The 17,891-nt window shown below is 41.2% G+C and overlaps 1 protein-coding gene across 4 annotated transcripts in view; it reads right to left on the reverse strand.

The window, feature by feature from the left end:
- epha7 (eph receptor A7) overlaps positions 1–17,891 on the reverse strand; it is a 94,372-nt gene that overhangs the window by 60,324 nt on the left and 16,157 nt on the right. For all 4 annotated transcript variants that reach the window (XM_084378366.1, XM_084378365.1, XM_084378364.1 and 1 more), the window contains exons 4-5: positions 11,102–11,257; positions 788–1,123 (exon numbers count right to left, since the gene is read on the reverse strand). In XM_084378366.1, the coding sequence (XP_084234492.1) occupies positions 788–1,123; positions 11,102–11,257 (492 nt within the window). The remainder of the gene's footprint in view (positions 1–787; positions 1,124–11,101; positions 11,258–17,891) is intronic.

Consider the following 17,891-nt stretch of genomic DNA (forward strand, 5'->3'; position numbering starts at 1 on the left):
AATGCTAATGGAAAATCATTACCGTAGTTTGCATATGAGAGGGTTTCAAAATTAAACTGCCAATCGCCATGTTCCTAATGTCTAATGCTCTCTCAACTGGAGCAAAGGGGGATAGACTGGGGCTGTGCATAGACTGCTGTGAGCTCAGCCTTTAAAAAACTGGTTCATTTATGGAAATAGAAATAGAACATGTTCACTTTCTGCCAAAGATTCAACCCCATGACCTGTGGGCATTAAGTGTGTTACATAAGTACAAAACTAATAATATGGTTAGCCTAGCTTTGAAAATGCTAATACTTCTAAGGATTGCTAATTAATATATTGTAACTTGTATGTTCAATTATTAAATAGAAATGGAAGAAAACTAATATTTTGCTCTGTTAAATGCTGCTCACAGTTTAGCATCTGGCTCGAGCACTGCTTGTCACTGTTAGCATGTTCCTGTCAGTGGTAACTATTAGATCTAAACAAACAAGATACAAAGTGTTACCAAGTGAGCGTTAGAGGTGCTGCTGTATTTCTGAACATAAAAAATAGCAAGGAAAGTTGTTTCCTCCTGCTCCCAATCTGTATGCTATCATAGGCTGTATTTCCCAAAATGTTAGACACACTATTTTTTTTTAAGAAATTTGCAAACATCCAGAATAGTTCAGAAGATGTAACTTCCCCTCCCATAGCAAGTCAACCAAAAAGCACTTTTACCTCACACAAAAACATTGTAGAGAAACTTTCCAAGTGTAAATCAAAATGATCATCTATAATAAGTGTTTGATGGAGGAGTCCTTACCTGCTTGGCCAGTAGCGATGCTAACTGCAGCAAACAGCCTCTGTGTGCGGCTCAGGTCTGACACCCCATTGACAGCCTCCACCTCGAAAGTGTAGTTGGCGTGGGCCAGCAGGTCCATGATCGTCACGTAAGTGTCCACTAATCCTGACTGTGCGGGAGAGTATCCCACATTGGGCCCACATGGAACACACTCTTCGGGTTCCCAGCTGCAACGCCTGCATATAACCCTGTAGGTGACATCGTTGCGGCCACCCGTGTCAGCTGGCGGGCTCCATTCCAGGCTAACAGTGGTCTGGTTGATGTTGTAGACCAGGTTCTGCGGCGCTGAGGGAGGTCCTGTCAGAGGTGGACAAGTAGGAAGCCAGAATTAAATAACTGGGTGCCAAGGAAAGTGACAGCCAAGGGTGTGCATTGACTGGATCTGTGCTTTCACTGTTCTCTCAGAGAAAAAAACACTATAGGACATGCCAGCTCCAGCCCTAGAGCCAAGCACTCACACTCAATTATAATAAGACTCAGATCCCAGAAAAAAAGTACAGGTACACTGAAAGGAAGTGAGCTCTGGCAGGAACCAAGGTCAGTCTTAGAAGGCTGTGAAATCAAGGAGTGTAGCCCAGAGTTTCAAAGGGAGGATGATTTCATGCAACACTGTTTTTATGTCACTGTTTTTATGAATTACCGGGACAGCGTACTCTTCTAACCCACCTATTAACCCTCAATGCTCCATCACCATCCTTTACACTATGAAATACATTTGATTACGAGATTTTACAGAGTTGGGGTTTTTCAGTTTACAGGTAGGTGCACTTAAATTGTCTAGTTATCACATTCAAAAACATTAAAGAACTTCTAAAAATGATGAGTTAACAATGTTAAACTGATGGTTAAAAACAATTGCAAGCTTATTAGCATCCCAGCATGCACTGCATTTGGCTTAAAATTATTTTGAAAATCTTATTTTTTCCTTGCTTTATTTAATGTATCAAAGCACTTCAAGCGCAGATTTAATGATTATGCATTCACACTTATCCTGACTTAATTTAGCTACTAGCAGTAAGAGGTGAGATAACGTGGCAGGGTGGCAAATTAATGATCAGATCTGAAACTGCTTTACTTTGAAAAATAACTAAAAATGAAGGCTTATTGGAATCTATTTTAAATGTAAGTTGACAGTAGCTGACCTCAATTTCTTAAGTTATTCAAGCTTATTCACAAAGCTTATTTCAACTCTTCTTATGGCCAAAAAAAAATAGTTAATGATGGCCATAACAAATTTGCTAGCACATTTTTGCCTGTGGACAGATTTAGTTGACACAGCACAGACACCACATTTGATTCTGACTTGTGTTTTGCACCACCTGATGAAGGAAGTCCAACACTTCCGTTCGTGCAAGATTTCTTTGGCCTCCACCCACTCCTGAAATAAATATCTGGCTATTTAGCTGCTAAATGCTAATCTATGTTCATCAGCTAGTTACTATTTCCATTCATCTGCTGCGGTTGAAAAATGAGGCTGATGAGAGCGAGAGAGTGAACCAAAACAGGAACGTTTATTGACGTAAAAAAACCAAAACAATTAGCTGATAGATGCTAAAAAACAGATTATGCAAATTCACTTTTGGTTTCCTACCGTGAGAGACCCTTTTGAAATTAAACATGGTCATGTAATCCCTTGTTAACATAAAAACAAACACCAGTGCAGCATTAAGGCAGCCTGGTTCTTTTTATTTGAATTTTAAACCAACCTGATGCCTTTTAACAGTGTACTCATGCATGAAAACATGGCTGGTGATTCATCCAGATGGACTAAGGGCTTTGTTTACATAACGATTGTTAACAGCATAAAATCTGCAGCTGCTATGGAAATGATTCAAACCTGGTTACATAGTTAGCTTAGCAGGGAATCAGAAACCACAGACAGCCACTCTCTAAGGTTTCCTGTTCTCAGAAGATATACAACAACCAGCTGGAGACAGCGGCTTTACTGGGTTTCCCTGGAAAGGTATATCATTTAGACAGCAGGACACTTAAAGTTAATGCCCTCCAAAAAAAAGACTCACCAACAGAATTTATGAACAAGATTTAAACCTGGATTATCACCGTCCTGTAACTGCCATATACAATTTCACTTGACATACAATAACAACTAGCTCCATGTCATCAACAGTGCACAGGACCACAGACTGTTTGCCAGTAAACGTTCACGTAATGGCAAAGAGATTAGCTCATCTCGTAAAACAATGAATAACAAATTACTGCTTTCATCTTTCAAATTCCAGGCTGTTGGCTTTTATGGCCCAGATGTAGATATAAATAAACTCCCCCTAATGCAGTAAAGATTATATGACTTGTATTCTTTGTTTATGGATGTGTTTTAAAAACATCTTCATTTTGCTTGCTGCTAAATTTAAACGGTCCCTTTTTTCTCAGGAAATATTCTTTGAGGGAATCTTGGGGAGAGACCTCTCAACTCATTAAATTTGTCACATTAACTAACAAAATAGGTCATGCATATGCATAGAGCCAAAACTGCAATCACAATATTCGGGCTCATTAATACAGCACTTAGTTGTTTTTCCCTGTTCCACCCATTAGAACCGAGGGCTCAATGGAGACATCCATATTCATGATTATCGGGGAAGATAAGAGACAGACTGTGGACTGGCAAGATGAAAGAGCCACCTGTGGCAGGTGAAGTGGAGACGAGTGACTGCTGATAGCGCCACTCGACTCCAGCCTTGGCACTGACACTCGACCCACACTCTCAATCTTCATCGCAGACAAAGGCAAGGTGTGCCTCGGCACATACGCACAACAACACCCACGCACATGTGCACACATCACCCCCAGCTCCCACCTGACCCTCTGTGATCTTTTATTCTAGCATTTCCTTGGCGACGGTAGGTGATGATAACATCTCATTTTGCTTGTGCCACTCTCATTGGGCCTCAGGTGCCACAGATCAAAGCGGTGATTTCTCAACAATTAGACTGGCCCTGGATCTGTGTGACCTTTGTGTTTTGTCATTACCCTGCAAGCTTTGTCTTTCTTCCAGAAGAGACCTCAGTCTGCTTTAGACAAAGTGCGTATTGGCTCATACTGACAGTGAAAGTATGCAAACCACGGATATGTTGAAACATTACGTTTCCTTGAGTTTAATTAGATTTTTTTTATTGTGACAATGCTGTCCTTATGCTCTGGTTAGGTTTAGGCACAAAGAACACTTGGTTACGGTAAGAAAAAGATCATGTTTTGGCCAAAAATACCTGTTTTGGTTTCCACAACGGCTGAAGGATGTCACAATGTTCTCACTAAAAATATCCAGCAGTTTCCCACTTACAGATGTTGAAACGCAGTCTCAAACTGTGGTCAATGGCTTGGCAGCCTTCTTGCCTAGCTTTAACTCTACCACCATTCCCTCCAGCTCTGGACATGAAAGTAAGCTCATACACAGTACATGTAATGTGAATGTGATATGACACATACTGTAAGAAAGTTCATATGGTACGTTTGACACGTACACATTTGCATGTTTGCACAAATGTTAACTGCCAACATTTTATTCTGCTGACTGGGCTGCTGAAACAGAACTGGGCCTTGGTTCGACAAGTTCGCAAACCTTTTTCTACCGGACAAGCCAATGTGTGCATACCTGCGAAAGCAGCAGAGTTTGAGCTTCTCACAAGCTTTCTTTCCTTTCTGTCTTGTTACATATGTACACTGCCATGCATGCTTTTGAGGAAAGACTGATTTGTCACATGAAGACTTCAAAGACATGCAAAAGACAAATCATTATTTGAGAGTTCTTGGAGAGAGATGAAGGCAGAGGTGAAGGCTGTGTAACCTTCTCAGCGTGGCCACTTAAAAGGTATACACATTTTTACCTTAAGATGTGGTGACACATCATATGACCCAGTTTGTTTGAAGCACACTGAACCTGTCTCCTCTTTCTTCTTCTTCTGCTCTGGCGTCACTTTGTTTTGCTGAATATGTTCTGTCTGGGCTCAGGAATATGAAACTCTTCTGCCCCCACTTCACCTACAGCACAGATTTACGCCACATCCTGAGCCCTCTGCTGTCTGTCTGCTCATCCTTATAGCTCAAGGGCTTGTCGTTCTCCCTCTTCTTTTTACTCCTTTTTTTCTGTCCCTCACACCCCCACTCTGTCTTATCTTTTCGTGTTCTCTCCTCTCACCCCTCCTCCCAGTCAAGTTTCATTTCACGGATTAGCCTGCCAGAGCCCCCACAGCCTGAAATGTCTCAATCACTTGCTAGCTTCCCTCCAACACTGCCACTGTGACCAAGCATGAGTGTATGTGTGTGTGTGAGAGAGACAGAGAGGGTATTCTTGTTTTTGAGCATACATATGGAATAAGTGCATGCACCGTTTATGTTTCCTGCTACATCATTTGCAATGCTAACATGGAACAGATTTTAAAGAAGAACCTGTGAATGTGTGGAATAATTAATTAACTCCCATGTGCAGCAGTGATGAGAACAGCCTTCAGCTACATATACGTATCCACTACACCTAATAATCTACCATATAGAATACATAGTAACTGATCATTTTTAGGTCATGTTTCAAAGCCCATCTCCACTTTGTGCAGAGTTGTGAGACCTGAGCAAATCCAAGCTTAGGAGAGAAGAATCCGGTGCTTATCGGCCTTGAGAGGCGCTCCGGGCTGCCTTAACCCTCCATAGCCTATTAGCTGGCTGTGCTCTAATTGGGGAGCTGTGGGGAGAGGGGCGGCAGGGGTGAGTGGTATTCAAATCACCCATGAGGTAATCCTCACTCTACAAATGTGTGTTGTGACCCCGTGACCTAGCCTCTAATGATGTGGCTGCAGCAGACCTGTATGAGGGAAGCCATGCAGAAGAGAAGTGCTTGAAGAAGAGGTTTTTCAGCTGAAGGGCTTCCCAGTGCTGCCTTGGTGCTACACTGAATTAATATCTGTCATAACTTGGCATGTCTTGAGACAATAAGTCATAGAACAATGGCCTAATCCATTGTGAGTGGATAAATCGTGAGTATGATGTCTTTATACAAACTATTAGATGGCCTTACATGGTGTTTTGTGGTTTTTGTTGTGAGTAGCTGCAGTACAGATTTGCATGGTCTCCTCTAATTACAATGTGAAGAAAACAGCATGCAGCAGTTTTACATAGAATTTACATGTGCATGACCAGGACGGGGACAGAGGCTTTGTGTTGTGAACAGTATCATTTCCCAGTTTTGCTTACACAAAAAGGACAGCACAGCATTCACATCTGGTCATTTTGTGTGCTCTAAGGATTGTTTTGGATTATTACAACTTGGGTGTTTTATTTCAGAATTGCACTGAAATGTCAGCATTTGACTCACTAAAGCAAATGATATTCAGGGATGAATGAATCACCAATTGGGCAAAGCAAGTGACTGCCCAGAGGTCAAAGACCGTTAAAGGTGCACTATGTAGTTTTTAGGAACAAATTTTGACTCAATGACTGATTTTTTTTTTTTTGTCTAAACAAACTAAATAAACAAACTATCTTCATTTTCATAACTGAATAAACAAACTGAACTTAAAGGACAACACAGTTTCAAACTGTTTTATTTTGTTTATATTTGCTGGACCCCGCCACCTTCCTAGGGATCTTTTTTTTCTGAGAACAGCTTGTTTGTTCAATTAGGGAAAAAACATTTATTATTATCATTACCTCATTAATATTGCAAATTCTGAGTTTGAATCTCTTCTCCAAAACTACATAATGCCCCTTTAAGACCCAAAAGGCTCCTACTTTAACAACAAGTACTTTGTGATAATTTGATGAATTGCTAATTTCTTTGGTTCACTAATGCTAATAAACTAAAATGGTAAAGGCATATGGAGGACTGAAACTGCCACAATCCAAAATAAATAAATAAATAAATGACTTAAAAAATGAATTAATATGCAATTATATGAACCAAAAATAATTTTAAATAAAGATAAAGGCATAAATGTGGCATAAATTGATATCATTTAATTTGCCTCTGTAATTATTTCCCTTTGTATTAATTAGCTACCCTATTTATGTACTTTCAAATTTAATTTTCCATTATCTTTCTATAGATATTATCGAAATAATTTAGTTTAAAAATCAATAAATGAATAGATAAAATGTAAAATTAAATAGGATGACAATTACTGCCTATGTTTGTTTTAAACATTAGTTTTATTATTAGTTTTTAGTGCATTAATTTCATTAATAATTAATTAATTAATTCATTTATATTTTTTAATTTTAGCAGTTTCAGTCCTGCATATGGGCAAACCTTCTGCATTTTTAGCTAAATCATACTTATTAAAATAACCTATATTATACTCTTCGCATTTTATCTACATGTGCTTGATGGTCAAACTCTAGATATAGGATCTTAACATGAGTTTATCATGCATAATCTAAAATTATGTTGCCTTCAATCAAAATATAACAAAACTAGAATTCCTGGTCTGTGCTTCAGTCTGTCCCTACATTCTGCAGCTCTTTCACAGTCCCCTAGCAACTCGAGGCAGGACGGACCCTCTGACGGACATCAACTTGTTGAGGTGGCACATTTTTAAGGGGGGCGGCGGGGACTGGGAGGAGAAGACGGCCGCTCACGACTGCCCTTTTCAGCCCCTAGCTTGCACCAGCACTGCACACAGCTGTTGTGTGATTGATGCCCACTCCCCAACCTGTCAGCAACTCCAGTCTGTGCTCTGCCTCTGGAGAAAATGCCTCCCATGGCCGTCCACATAATCTCATTTTCTCACAACTTTGCATATGAATGCATAGGACAAACATGCACCAAACAAAATCATTTTCCTCCCTCTCCCTCTCAACACTTACCACATGGGAAACAATGTATTGGAGCTATGTTTTTGCAACTTCTTCCCTCATCTTTATTCAGGGTGGATTTGGCTTTTCATGTCCCCACATTACATCTTCATCTCATTTCCTCTCAAATCCTCATAGACACATTCTTAATCTCTGTGTGCCAGAGATCCATCTCACTGTTTTGCTAAGGCCTACGTTATGGTGGCTTTACAAACCCCTATTTAAAAAAATCTGTCAATCAAGCTATTTGTTCAGGCACTGGAAATTCATTTTCAATTACTATTCACTCCTGGTCTGGATAAGGCTTGAAATCACAGTGACGATTGGTCACACTGACTTAATCCAGTGATGAATGAGGAAATGCACGTACAAAAAGCTGTGCAAAAATTGTGTCGGGTGAATGAGGAAAAGGGTGAAGCTATTCATACAAGTTAAAAATACATATTTACATATAATGGTATGGGGTCATCAAGTGTAGACCCCGAGTTAATGAAAATGAATAATGGAAAGTGTGCATTAGGCAACTTCAGTAATTACTGCACTACTTGGCCAAGGTGATTACCCAGAAGGGAACAGCCAGAGGACACTGCAAAGAAGTGGGAACTTTCTCCTGTTCTGCCACTGCATGTGAGTCTTGCCCTTGATCAGTGGGAGATGTTAAAGTGAAGCGTTAACATCCGATTAGGATGGTTGGAGGAGTGAGTAATGGACCTGTCTTTTAGAACAGGATCTGTATGGTTGCCTCCGTGATATACACAGAGATTGGTGGTTTGTGGCCACTGGCCGGCCTCAAATACTTAGCTTGACTTTTGTCCTTATTTGTGTCAGGCATTAATGGGAATAAACCAGAGCAGAACCACATCATCAAGCAACAAGGCCATTTCCCCTTTTTCACGTGTAAAACTACTCTTCTAGATTTGCTAAAGATTTGTTTGTGCCAAGAAATCAAGAAAAATGCCATAAAGCTGTTGTGTATCAGGTTGACTTAATATGTATTGATATGTGGATAAGCAATGTCTAGCCACTATTTTGGGTCACTGATCCAGTTGGAAAGGGGAAGACTGAAGGGGCATGGCACCTGACTGATCAACCATAATTTGATCGGTTGCAAAATAATCAGTAGACATGGCTATAAAACAAATGTTTGTTCCACTCTGTGGAACTGGAAGCTGGTTGTTAGTTCATTGCCCTGTTCACACTGCACTTACAAGGCGGGAATCATGCGCCAATATTCCGCCTCATCGTCTGTGTGAAACTACAGAGGCAGAGAGGGGGGACGGGGACAGTTTCGTTCCGCCTCTGATCCGCCTCTGGAGGTAGTACCGGAACAGCGTGACGCGATTCAGAGCAAAAAACTTTAACTCACCATGTCTTTGTCGCCTTCCACTATTGTGTTGTTGTAGTTACTGTCTCTGGCAACTTGTTTTGAAAAAAACTTTCCCCCAGAGAACAGCATCCCTCCCCGCGAGTGTCAGACAGCGTCCTGTTTACTGATGGTGATTATGTAATTATGTAATTTAGAGCGAAAAACGTACTTTGTCACTTTCCAGGATGTTTGGTGGGTCGGGATCTCAATCACAACACATTATAACAGCATCCATATGATTATAAACAGTCAGCGGGTACATGTTTAGATTAACAGGTGGACACTGGGGGGAAAACACGTTAAAACACACAGATGTCAACATCATGATGTGTACCGTCAGGCCTCTCTTGATTCTGCAATGCCGGCATGCTGTACGAAATGACACATTGGAGCAGCTTTACCAATGTTAGCTACTCTATTAGCAGAGCAGAGAGAGGCACTGGGCCAGGCACTCAAAATGTGCATAAAGTAACATTGTTTGGAAAATCTGACCCGAGTCCATCACAAAGAAATCCACAGGCTAGAGCATAAATCCAGCCCACTATTTTAGCACTGGGGCAAATAAGGAAATGGCTGACTCTCTGGACAGTCCACTTGCTACCATACTGAGGGAGCAGAGGCAAATGCAAATTCTTTCAGACTTTCCAAGCATTGAGAGAAAAACAGCCAGCCAAAATGCAAATAGAAGGCTGATGTCTCAATGATAGATAATGTTTGTGGGATATTGTGGCTCATTAATAATGAGAGAGGAATAACTTTCTTACATAAGTTATGATATTAAAACGTTTTCTTGCAACCCTCTATTCTAATTAAAACAGTTGGCAAGATATTTCCTCCTGATAATATATTTTCACTTTCATGTAAGATAAGCAGAAACATTATTTTTCCACAAAAGTGGAATTAAAGAATGTAATAAAAAGGTGCGACAAGAGTTTGGGGCAGGCCGCGACAGAGCTGCTGCTCGACGAGCTGCTTCACACACACCCATAAATGACAAAGAACCATTTTTCATGTGATATTTACAACATTAACTCCAGTCTGTATAATCTTCTCTTTGATTCTTTGATTTAATGCATAGACAAGCCAATGCAGCACTACAACATTCCACTACTTGCATAATATCTCACCAGCAGTCTCTCTCTGTCACACACACACACACACACACACACACAAACACACACACACGCGCCCCCACACACACACACACACATACACATGCATACATACATTAGGGATTCTGACTTGGCCTACTTTAGGTGTTCAGGGAAAAAGCAGCAGGATGTGAGCGAGGCATGCTGATTTTCCCCCATAAGCATGTCGGTTTTTGTTGTTTTTAATCAACAGAAAACGGTACAAACCACAAAATGAAATGTTAATTTATCCGCTCCCTTTCTTAATTTATATATCAGAAAAAGAATGACAGAGGTATGTAAATAGCAACAACAAGCCTGTGGGCCTTTCCAGTCTTGTGTAACTTACATTATCGGTAGAACGAAGACACACAGATAAGGTGCAGAGATTATGTTTACGGTTGCTGTTCACCTCCAGAGATAAAGAAGTGCTAACATTGCCCCGCTGGGGTGTGCCACTACCCCTGAACAGTAGCTGTACGCAGTGGGAGGGAAAAAAAACATCCAGCAGCACCTGGAATGACCGTGTTTTAGAACGGATTTAGAAGCAAATCAGCTCCACCCTTCAGTCTGAATCCCCCGGCCTGTGTAAATAAGCCATCAATGGCTGTCACATAACTGCTACACTGGCCAGGACAAATGAAGATGCAGGGTGCTGCCTGGGCTGCCGCTGCTGACTGTAATTGCAATCTTTCAGACGGGAAATGGCAAATTGCTCCTCTCATCATTAGCAACCAGCTAAGACAGAAAACAGACACGCAAGCCTGCAAACATAATTATAATGACATACTGGGAGGCAGAGGAACTGCTTTGGAACACATCTGGGGCTTTCATGAGATCACTGCATACACACTGAACAGGTCTGGCGTGGGCTCAGGAGTGTGTTTTCTTTCCCTTGCATGTGTGGCTGTTTAAATTCAGATCCCACCAAGTGATCTGCACTGTGTTTACCTAGCCACGGCATGGCAGACTTACTTGTGCAGGCCACAGATGGAGGGTCAGAAAGGGCCCGGTAGTAGCCATCCTCACAGTCACAGCGCCAGGAGCCCTCGCGGTCGTTGAAGCTGTGTGCAGGACAACGAGAGCACTGAAGGTCCTGGGAGGAAGACTTGTAGAAACCACGACCGCATGCTGCAGAAGGAAGAAAAAAGGAGAATGAGGCTGAGGAAAAGAGAGCCAATAAAAACAAATGTATAAACCCTGGACAGACATGTAGGGATCTGATATGATTTATCAGTCAGCCCCAAAACTCTGCATATTGAGATTACATAGAAAAAACATGTGGAGTGTGGTGCTTAATCTCACAATTTGTCATATTAATTTTCGTGAAAAACTGAGAAAGGGCAGTAAAGAATTATTAAAATGTGTCAGTGCCAAAACCTTTTGTAGTTTAGAGGTAGGTCCCTGCACAAAATCTGAATTTGTGGAGCAGAACTTGGTTAGAGTCTATCTAGGCCAGATTTCATAATAAAGTCCCTGTTCCCTGAGCTACATACACACACACACACAAAACAAAAACTATACAAACTAGTTGATGAATAATAATCAAGTCAGAAAAATAAACTATTCATGATGTAGTGTTGTGGATGAGGAAAGAAGCTGCTCTGTAGTCTTGTGGTACAGCAGCGGATACTTCTGTATCTTTTGCCAGTAACCAACATTAATAAAGGGTGAATTTATAGTTATATCGATGTTTTAATACAATGCCTTATAAACCATTTATTGAGCAATTGCAAAGGTTTATAAATGTCATTTTCAACTCCATAATGGCCATCCAAATGTTAGAAGACCTACACAGTATTTATCAAACATTTACATAAGTATTATGAACATCAGTTATACATTTACAATGCATTTGCTTAGTAAATGGTTTAAAAAGCATTGCATTGTTGTTACATTGAAATAAATATGAACTATTGTTTAATAAACTACAAGTTTACATTTTATTCGGGATGGTTATAATAGAGTGATACAAACCCTGCTTCTGTCTGCAGATACCAGATTACAGAGCAGCTTCTTTCCTCAAGCTGCGAGACTCCTGAACTCCTCCTCAACTATGAAAAGTGTTACCACAGGGTTATTCATTAATTATCTAATTAGTTTTTGTGATTGTTTATTTATTTAAAGTATTTTTGGCTGTGTTTTGTTTGAACAGGATTATTGCCTGGCTTCGACATTAACTGCTCATGCATCGGGCAGTTAGCTCATATGATAAAGGAAACACATTCTTACATTCTTGAAATTACTGTTTGAAAATTGACCATTTTTGTGCTTTTCACACTGGTGGGGGCCACAGCTCATCTTTACCCCTGGGCTCCCTAATAGATTAATACGGCCATGGTGGTATAAAAAAAAATCTAATTGTACCCACCCTTCACCAGAAACTCAATAGATCTGTGAAATTCTCACAGCATTTTTTATTTAGTAAACCTGAGCTAAGCCTGGTTCACACAGGGTTATATTCACTGTTGATCTCAGCAGTCATTACAAATCACTGAATGTCTCGAGGTGATATTAGTCCTGTGCAAACAAAGTCTGAACGCTTCTTTGCTTCACACCTGAATTCCCATCATGAAGAGGGCATGACAGAACAAACCGTTGTGTTCACATCTTACAGCAGCCAGTATTTGAATGATCCTGCCCCCCCGGGCCTCATCAAGCAAGCTGAGCCATGAAACGGCATGGCAAGCCTCATGTTGAAGCATTAGCCCAGGGATAAACTGCAACCTCTCACTTTGAGAAGAAAATAACAAGGCTATTTTTATTCTGATGAATCCTCAGGTCAGTAAAGAGGTCTGACTTGTTTATAACAAGTCCTATCTCTGAGAGCAAACATTCTTCAGTAGAGCAGAGAGATAAGAGTACACATCCAACTCAAGCACATGGATCATTTTAACATTGTACCTTTGACCAAGACGGTAAACAAACCTCAGACTGATACGACTATCAAGAGAGACTCATCACTGCCTCCGTTTTGAGACAGTAATTTAAGAATTAATCTTAAATCCAAAATAATTTTTCTCACATCACAGCTGATCTTTTGATTCCCAAAAGAGCCATAAAAGCAAGTAATGAAACAGCAAACAAAATACAGTGATTCATAGCAACCTCGCCCTGAATTGCATGCATTTGTCAAGTTAATGTTTAAATACCACTAAGGAGTAAACTATATATTCCAGGTCTGGCTGTTTCAGCCTTGAAGTCGAATAATCTGTTGTGTGCAAAACAGAGCTAAGCCTGGTGGAAAAACTGCAATCTAGGGCCACCTGATTTCTTAAACAACCTGCAAGAAATCTATAGTTCTGTGAATAGCTCTGCATACAAACTATCAAATTACACCAAAAATGCATTTTTCATGAGCCACTGGGGAAAATGAGCAATGATTTTCATACCGGGCACCCCCCATTACAGATCCCGCTTCTGCCTCTTTTTTATTTCCTTTTTCCAGGGGGATATATTGGCCACCACCCCCTGTGACAGGTCCGGAATAAGAAGGATAAAGCCAGCCGAGTTTTGTTGTTCAACCACTTCCAGAGCGACATGAAGAGGAGGCTCGGGGTATCCCCATTCCAGCTACATGAAAGCCCTGTCATTCTGCATTTATTGCACTGCCACAGCCTCCTGGAACAAGACCTTTTTTTCCATGAGGGAAAAGTACATGATTTTATCTCTAATCTTTCTTTACCTTTTCTAGCCAGTAATTGAAAACAGAGCCATCAGGAGGCTGCAAGCGGTGGGTTTGAATGCTGACCAGGCGGAACATACAGAGTATACAAGTGCTTACTCATCATATTTAGCTGCTTTTTTCCTGTATGTACAGTTGAGATGAACATCTTACAAACAGCAAAGGGAACCATGTCTAGGTGCAGAATCTGATACGCAGTGTAAACACTCCCCTGTGGATGTTGATAATGACACTGAAGGGCTTTCTCCAGCAGGTTAAAGATTGGCTAGATCCCGTCTAAGACCGTGATTTCTCCCACCATGCCGAGCTGTTTAAACATTCTGATAAGCCAGCGTGTCTGTTTGCCTTTGGGTTTTCTGCGAGCTCCTCTGCTGGGTGGCCAGTGTGCAGAGTGGGAAAGCCCTGCAGGGACCGGGTCCATCTCCCATCGCGACCACCACTCAGCAGACCAGAAGATCCACTGGGGGGGTGCTTTGGAAAGTAAACACAGCTATACTGGGAAAATCTAATCTATTACAAAGTTACTCTTATTTTCAAAGCTTTAAAAGCATTTGCATTTTCTACCTTATTTACAATTTGAATAACCAAACTCAGGGTACCAGCCGATACCATATACGACTGATCTAACAACGTTTCTCTTAAAGTTGTGTAAAAATAATTTAGATTATTTTATGCGTTACATAATGTAGGCTGGAAACTAGAAATCAAATCTTCATGCAACATAATATTAGCAGCCTCTACGAACATCATGGCAGTGCTGAAGAGACCAAAGAGGAAAAAAAGACAGCGACCATCGAGAGGCAAGAGACAAAAGTCTCACACTGGCTTAAGCTGGTAGCAACGACTTTGCTAAATAAAAGGCAGTAGGCAGACGTAGAGCTGGACTTTGCTATTGAATAGTAAGTAATATTAGCTGGCTTAGAGCATGCATGTTAACTTCAAGACATATGTTTTCAAGACATAACATTGTTGTGAAGTGCAGTTTTGTTTGTAGTTAGCATGTAATGCTACATAACATCTGATGAATTGTCACAGAAACCTGGGATTTATATTTTGCACAGTGGTGTCGCCAAATTGCACAAAATGTGAATTTCAACATAATGTTGCTTTAATATGACCAGTAGGTAATGGTCAGTATTGGTTCCCATGCTGATGAAACTGTCGACTCGTTAACAACCTGTCTGATCACCTTTCTTGCCCCATTTCAACTCACTGTCGCAAAATTGCCAGGTTTCCCAATCTCAGACATTGACTGAGGTGTGTCCAGTGTTATCATAACTGATACAAACTATAAAAATAAAACCCTTGTTTTAATAAACTAAACATGCCCTTTAATGCAAGCAAAACACACTTCATATTTTTTCTATGCTGTTGTCAGCAAAGCCCATGTGTTTATCAGTGCATCCGACTGGCTTTGGCACCCGGAAATGTTTACAGAAGCAACAAGGCGGCAAATGAGGCCTCAAAAATCGAATGCCTGCATGACACAGGCAAGTAAGTGTTTCTGCAGCACTCCCCACCACTGGCAGTGCATTGAGTGACAAGTACAAACACAGCCATCCCGACCCAGCATTCCTGTCCCAGCGGCAGCAGCAGCAGTATTACAGCACACACTGACTCGCTGCTGGCGAGTTTTCATTCCTGGCACCAGATGCTGAAGAGAAACTCTTCTTCTGAGACACCGAGATGGGATGATAGCAAGTGAGAGGGTCTTTGTCAACTGTCCCTGCAGCAACACTTTGCTTCTGAGTGGAAATATCTACAAAGCAATTACACCAACTCAGATCGCCCAGTAGCCTTCTTAACTGACAGCATGACTAACACCTTACTGTCAAACACTGACGCATAAACATGTTTAAACATTACACTAAAACCCAGACTCTTTAGTACCTGCACAAGAGGATGTAGTGCACAACATGTAATTACATTAGTAAGGATAAAGTGCCTAATAGTGACTCTTTGAGAAAGAAAAAGGCCATTTATGTAAGTCTGGTCTGCTTCTGCACAGATAAAGGCCAATCAATGCCTTGTGCTTGTAGACACGAGCCTGTTAAAAAAGCTCAGCATCAGACACAACAGCCGGCTTATTTACGACACTAAGAAATTAGTCAGTCCTCAGAGAAGTGGGCTGAGGTTAAGCAGAGAGAAAAAAATACAAGTCTTACATTCCAGCCAGCTCCTCGGCAGGCTACAGAGCCGGCATCTGTAATTTCCCCTACAGTGGTCAAGCACTTTCATTCAGTGATGTGTGTGGGGACAAGCTGCAGTCAGCAATTTTACACAGAGAAAAAGGGAGCCTGAGAAAGGAGAGGTCCTCAGAGAAGTAGGATAGAGATAATCAAACGCTCCTGTGACTGTAAAGTCTCAATCTCAGCACACACTGGCCCAAAGAATAAAACAAAGTCTCCTTATCTTATGCAGACATGCATACACAAAAAAGGGGGGAAACCAATGCTCTATTTTTGTAAGATCTTGGTTTATTTCTCTTTCCTCCGAGCTGAGCTTCTTAACATTCTTGAATTACATCCAATTTCGCTCACGCTTTGGCAGTGTCATGACACTCCGGGTGAGGGACAGCGAGGGAGGTGAGAGAGCGCCAATGACTCCTTATGCGACAGCCTGACATATCCCTTACTGGCCAAAATAGAAAATAATCATTTCCCTTGTCTGGGGGTGACGCCATGGCACTTGGTGTTTTTTTTTTTCCTCAGTTAATCTTGTGCCTTTGCAAACAGATCCAAGTCCAAATTTGCCCTTTTGGGTTTCTGTGTAGTGTCCTATTTTCTGGGGAGGGTTAGTTAACAGAAATATGTCCATTGCATAAAGAATCTGTCAAGTATAGAATATGACCAGGAATGCTTGTTCAGAATCTGTGAGACCCCTGTGGAAGAGGAGATCACACTATTGTGGATCCTCCAGGCTTTGCAGATGCAAAAGGTATCTTTAAAGGTTTATGGATACCAAGCAGTAAAACACATTTTTTATTTTAGTATTGGCACTAAAACTCAGGTATCATAGTAGTCTCACATGGCCAGGCCTATCTCCACAGCGTTCTGTCAGGGCTAGAGCTGGCTCCAATACTCATTCTGGTAATGGGAAAAACTCAATCACATGTGTCCTGGGCAGAGCTAAACCCAGGGTGCAGCGATGGTGCCCTGTCAGCAAAATAGTGTCAGGGGAACTTGTTTTTCACATGGGGAGGCGAGCCCTGGCATTAAAATGGCTAAATTCCCTGAAAATAAAAGGAAGCAGATGCTAGCTTGTTCAAGTTCATATGGTTAGCAACCAGGTTAGGGTTACAGGGACGTGCCATTTTCAGCGTGTAAATTGCTAGCTTGGAAGTTGTTCTTTTATGTAGCAACTGGGATTTTAAAAACAGTAACACAGAGACAATGCAAGGGAGAAAGCACCCAATGAATTCCTTTATGCCAACTGTCTCCACCCGGTGAGTCAGACGAGTACCATAGCGGAACCTGTATTGAAACGTTTCAAATAATGCAAGTCCCTAGTGTTCACAGAAACTGGAAAACAATGCTTCCTGGATTTAACCCACAAATCCAATCAAGGTTACCGTCCTTATTATGACGGAAAGCCTCAATGTGACAGTTTGAATCCGACCGAAAGATTTTACATCAGATTCCGACAGTTCGGATTCAGTTTATACTACATTGGGTGTCAGTTGTGTTCCCCAACATGCAGTCAGCACATTCACACTCCTGGACTGACCACAGATGTGGAAAGTAAAATGTGAACTTTAGGATTTAGAAGGTAAAATATCACTCTGTATTGTTTTGGCATTGGTACAGAGTCTCAGATATTAAACTGGTGCCAGGATCAAAAATACTTCTAATGATACCCTGTCTTGGAGAAACTGGTAGTTGAGCTTCCTTACATGCTTACAACCCACAAATCCAATCAAGGTCACAATCCTTATTACTACTAAGCATGGAGGAGTCTAGACGTCCAAGCAGGGCAGCTGGGATATTGAGTTTCTCCCCATTTGTCTCAATATTGCAGCAGACGGGGCTCAGAGTGAGCTCCAGTGTGCAAATGTGGAAGATTCCCTTTGTTTTTTGCAGA

This window comes from Pagrus pagrus (genome assembly GCF_965226575.1).
Source record: "Pagrus pagrus genome assembly, chromosome: 16".
In the NCBI taxonomy this organism is placed as follows: domain Eukaryota; kingdom Metazoa; phylum Chordata; class Actinopteri; order Spariformes; family Sparidae; genus Pagrus; species Pagrus pagrus.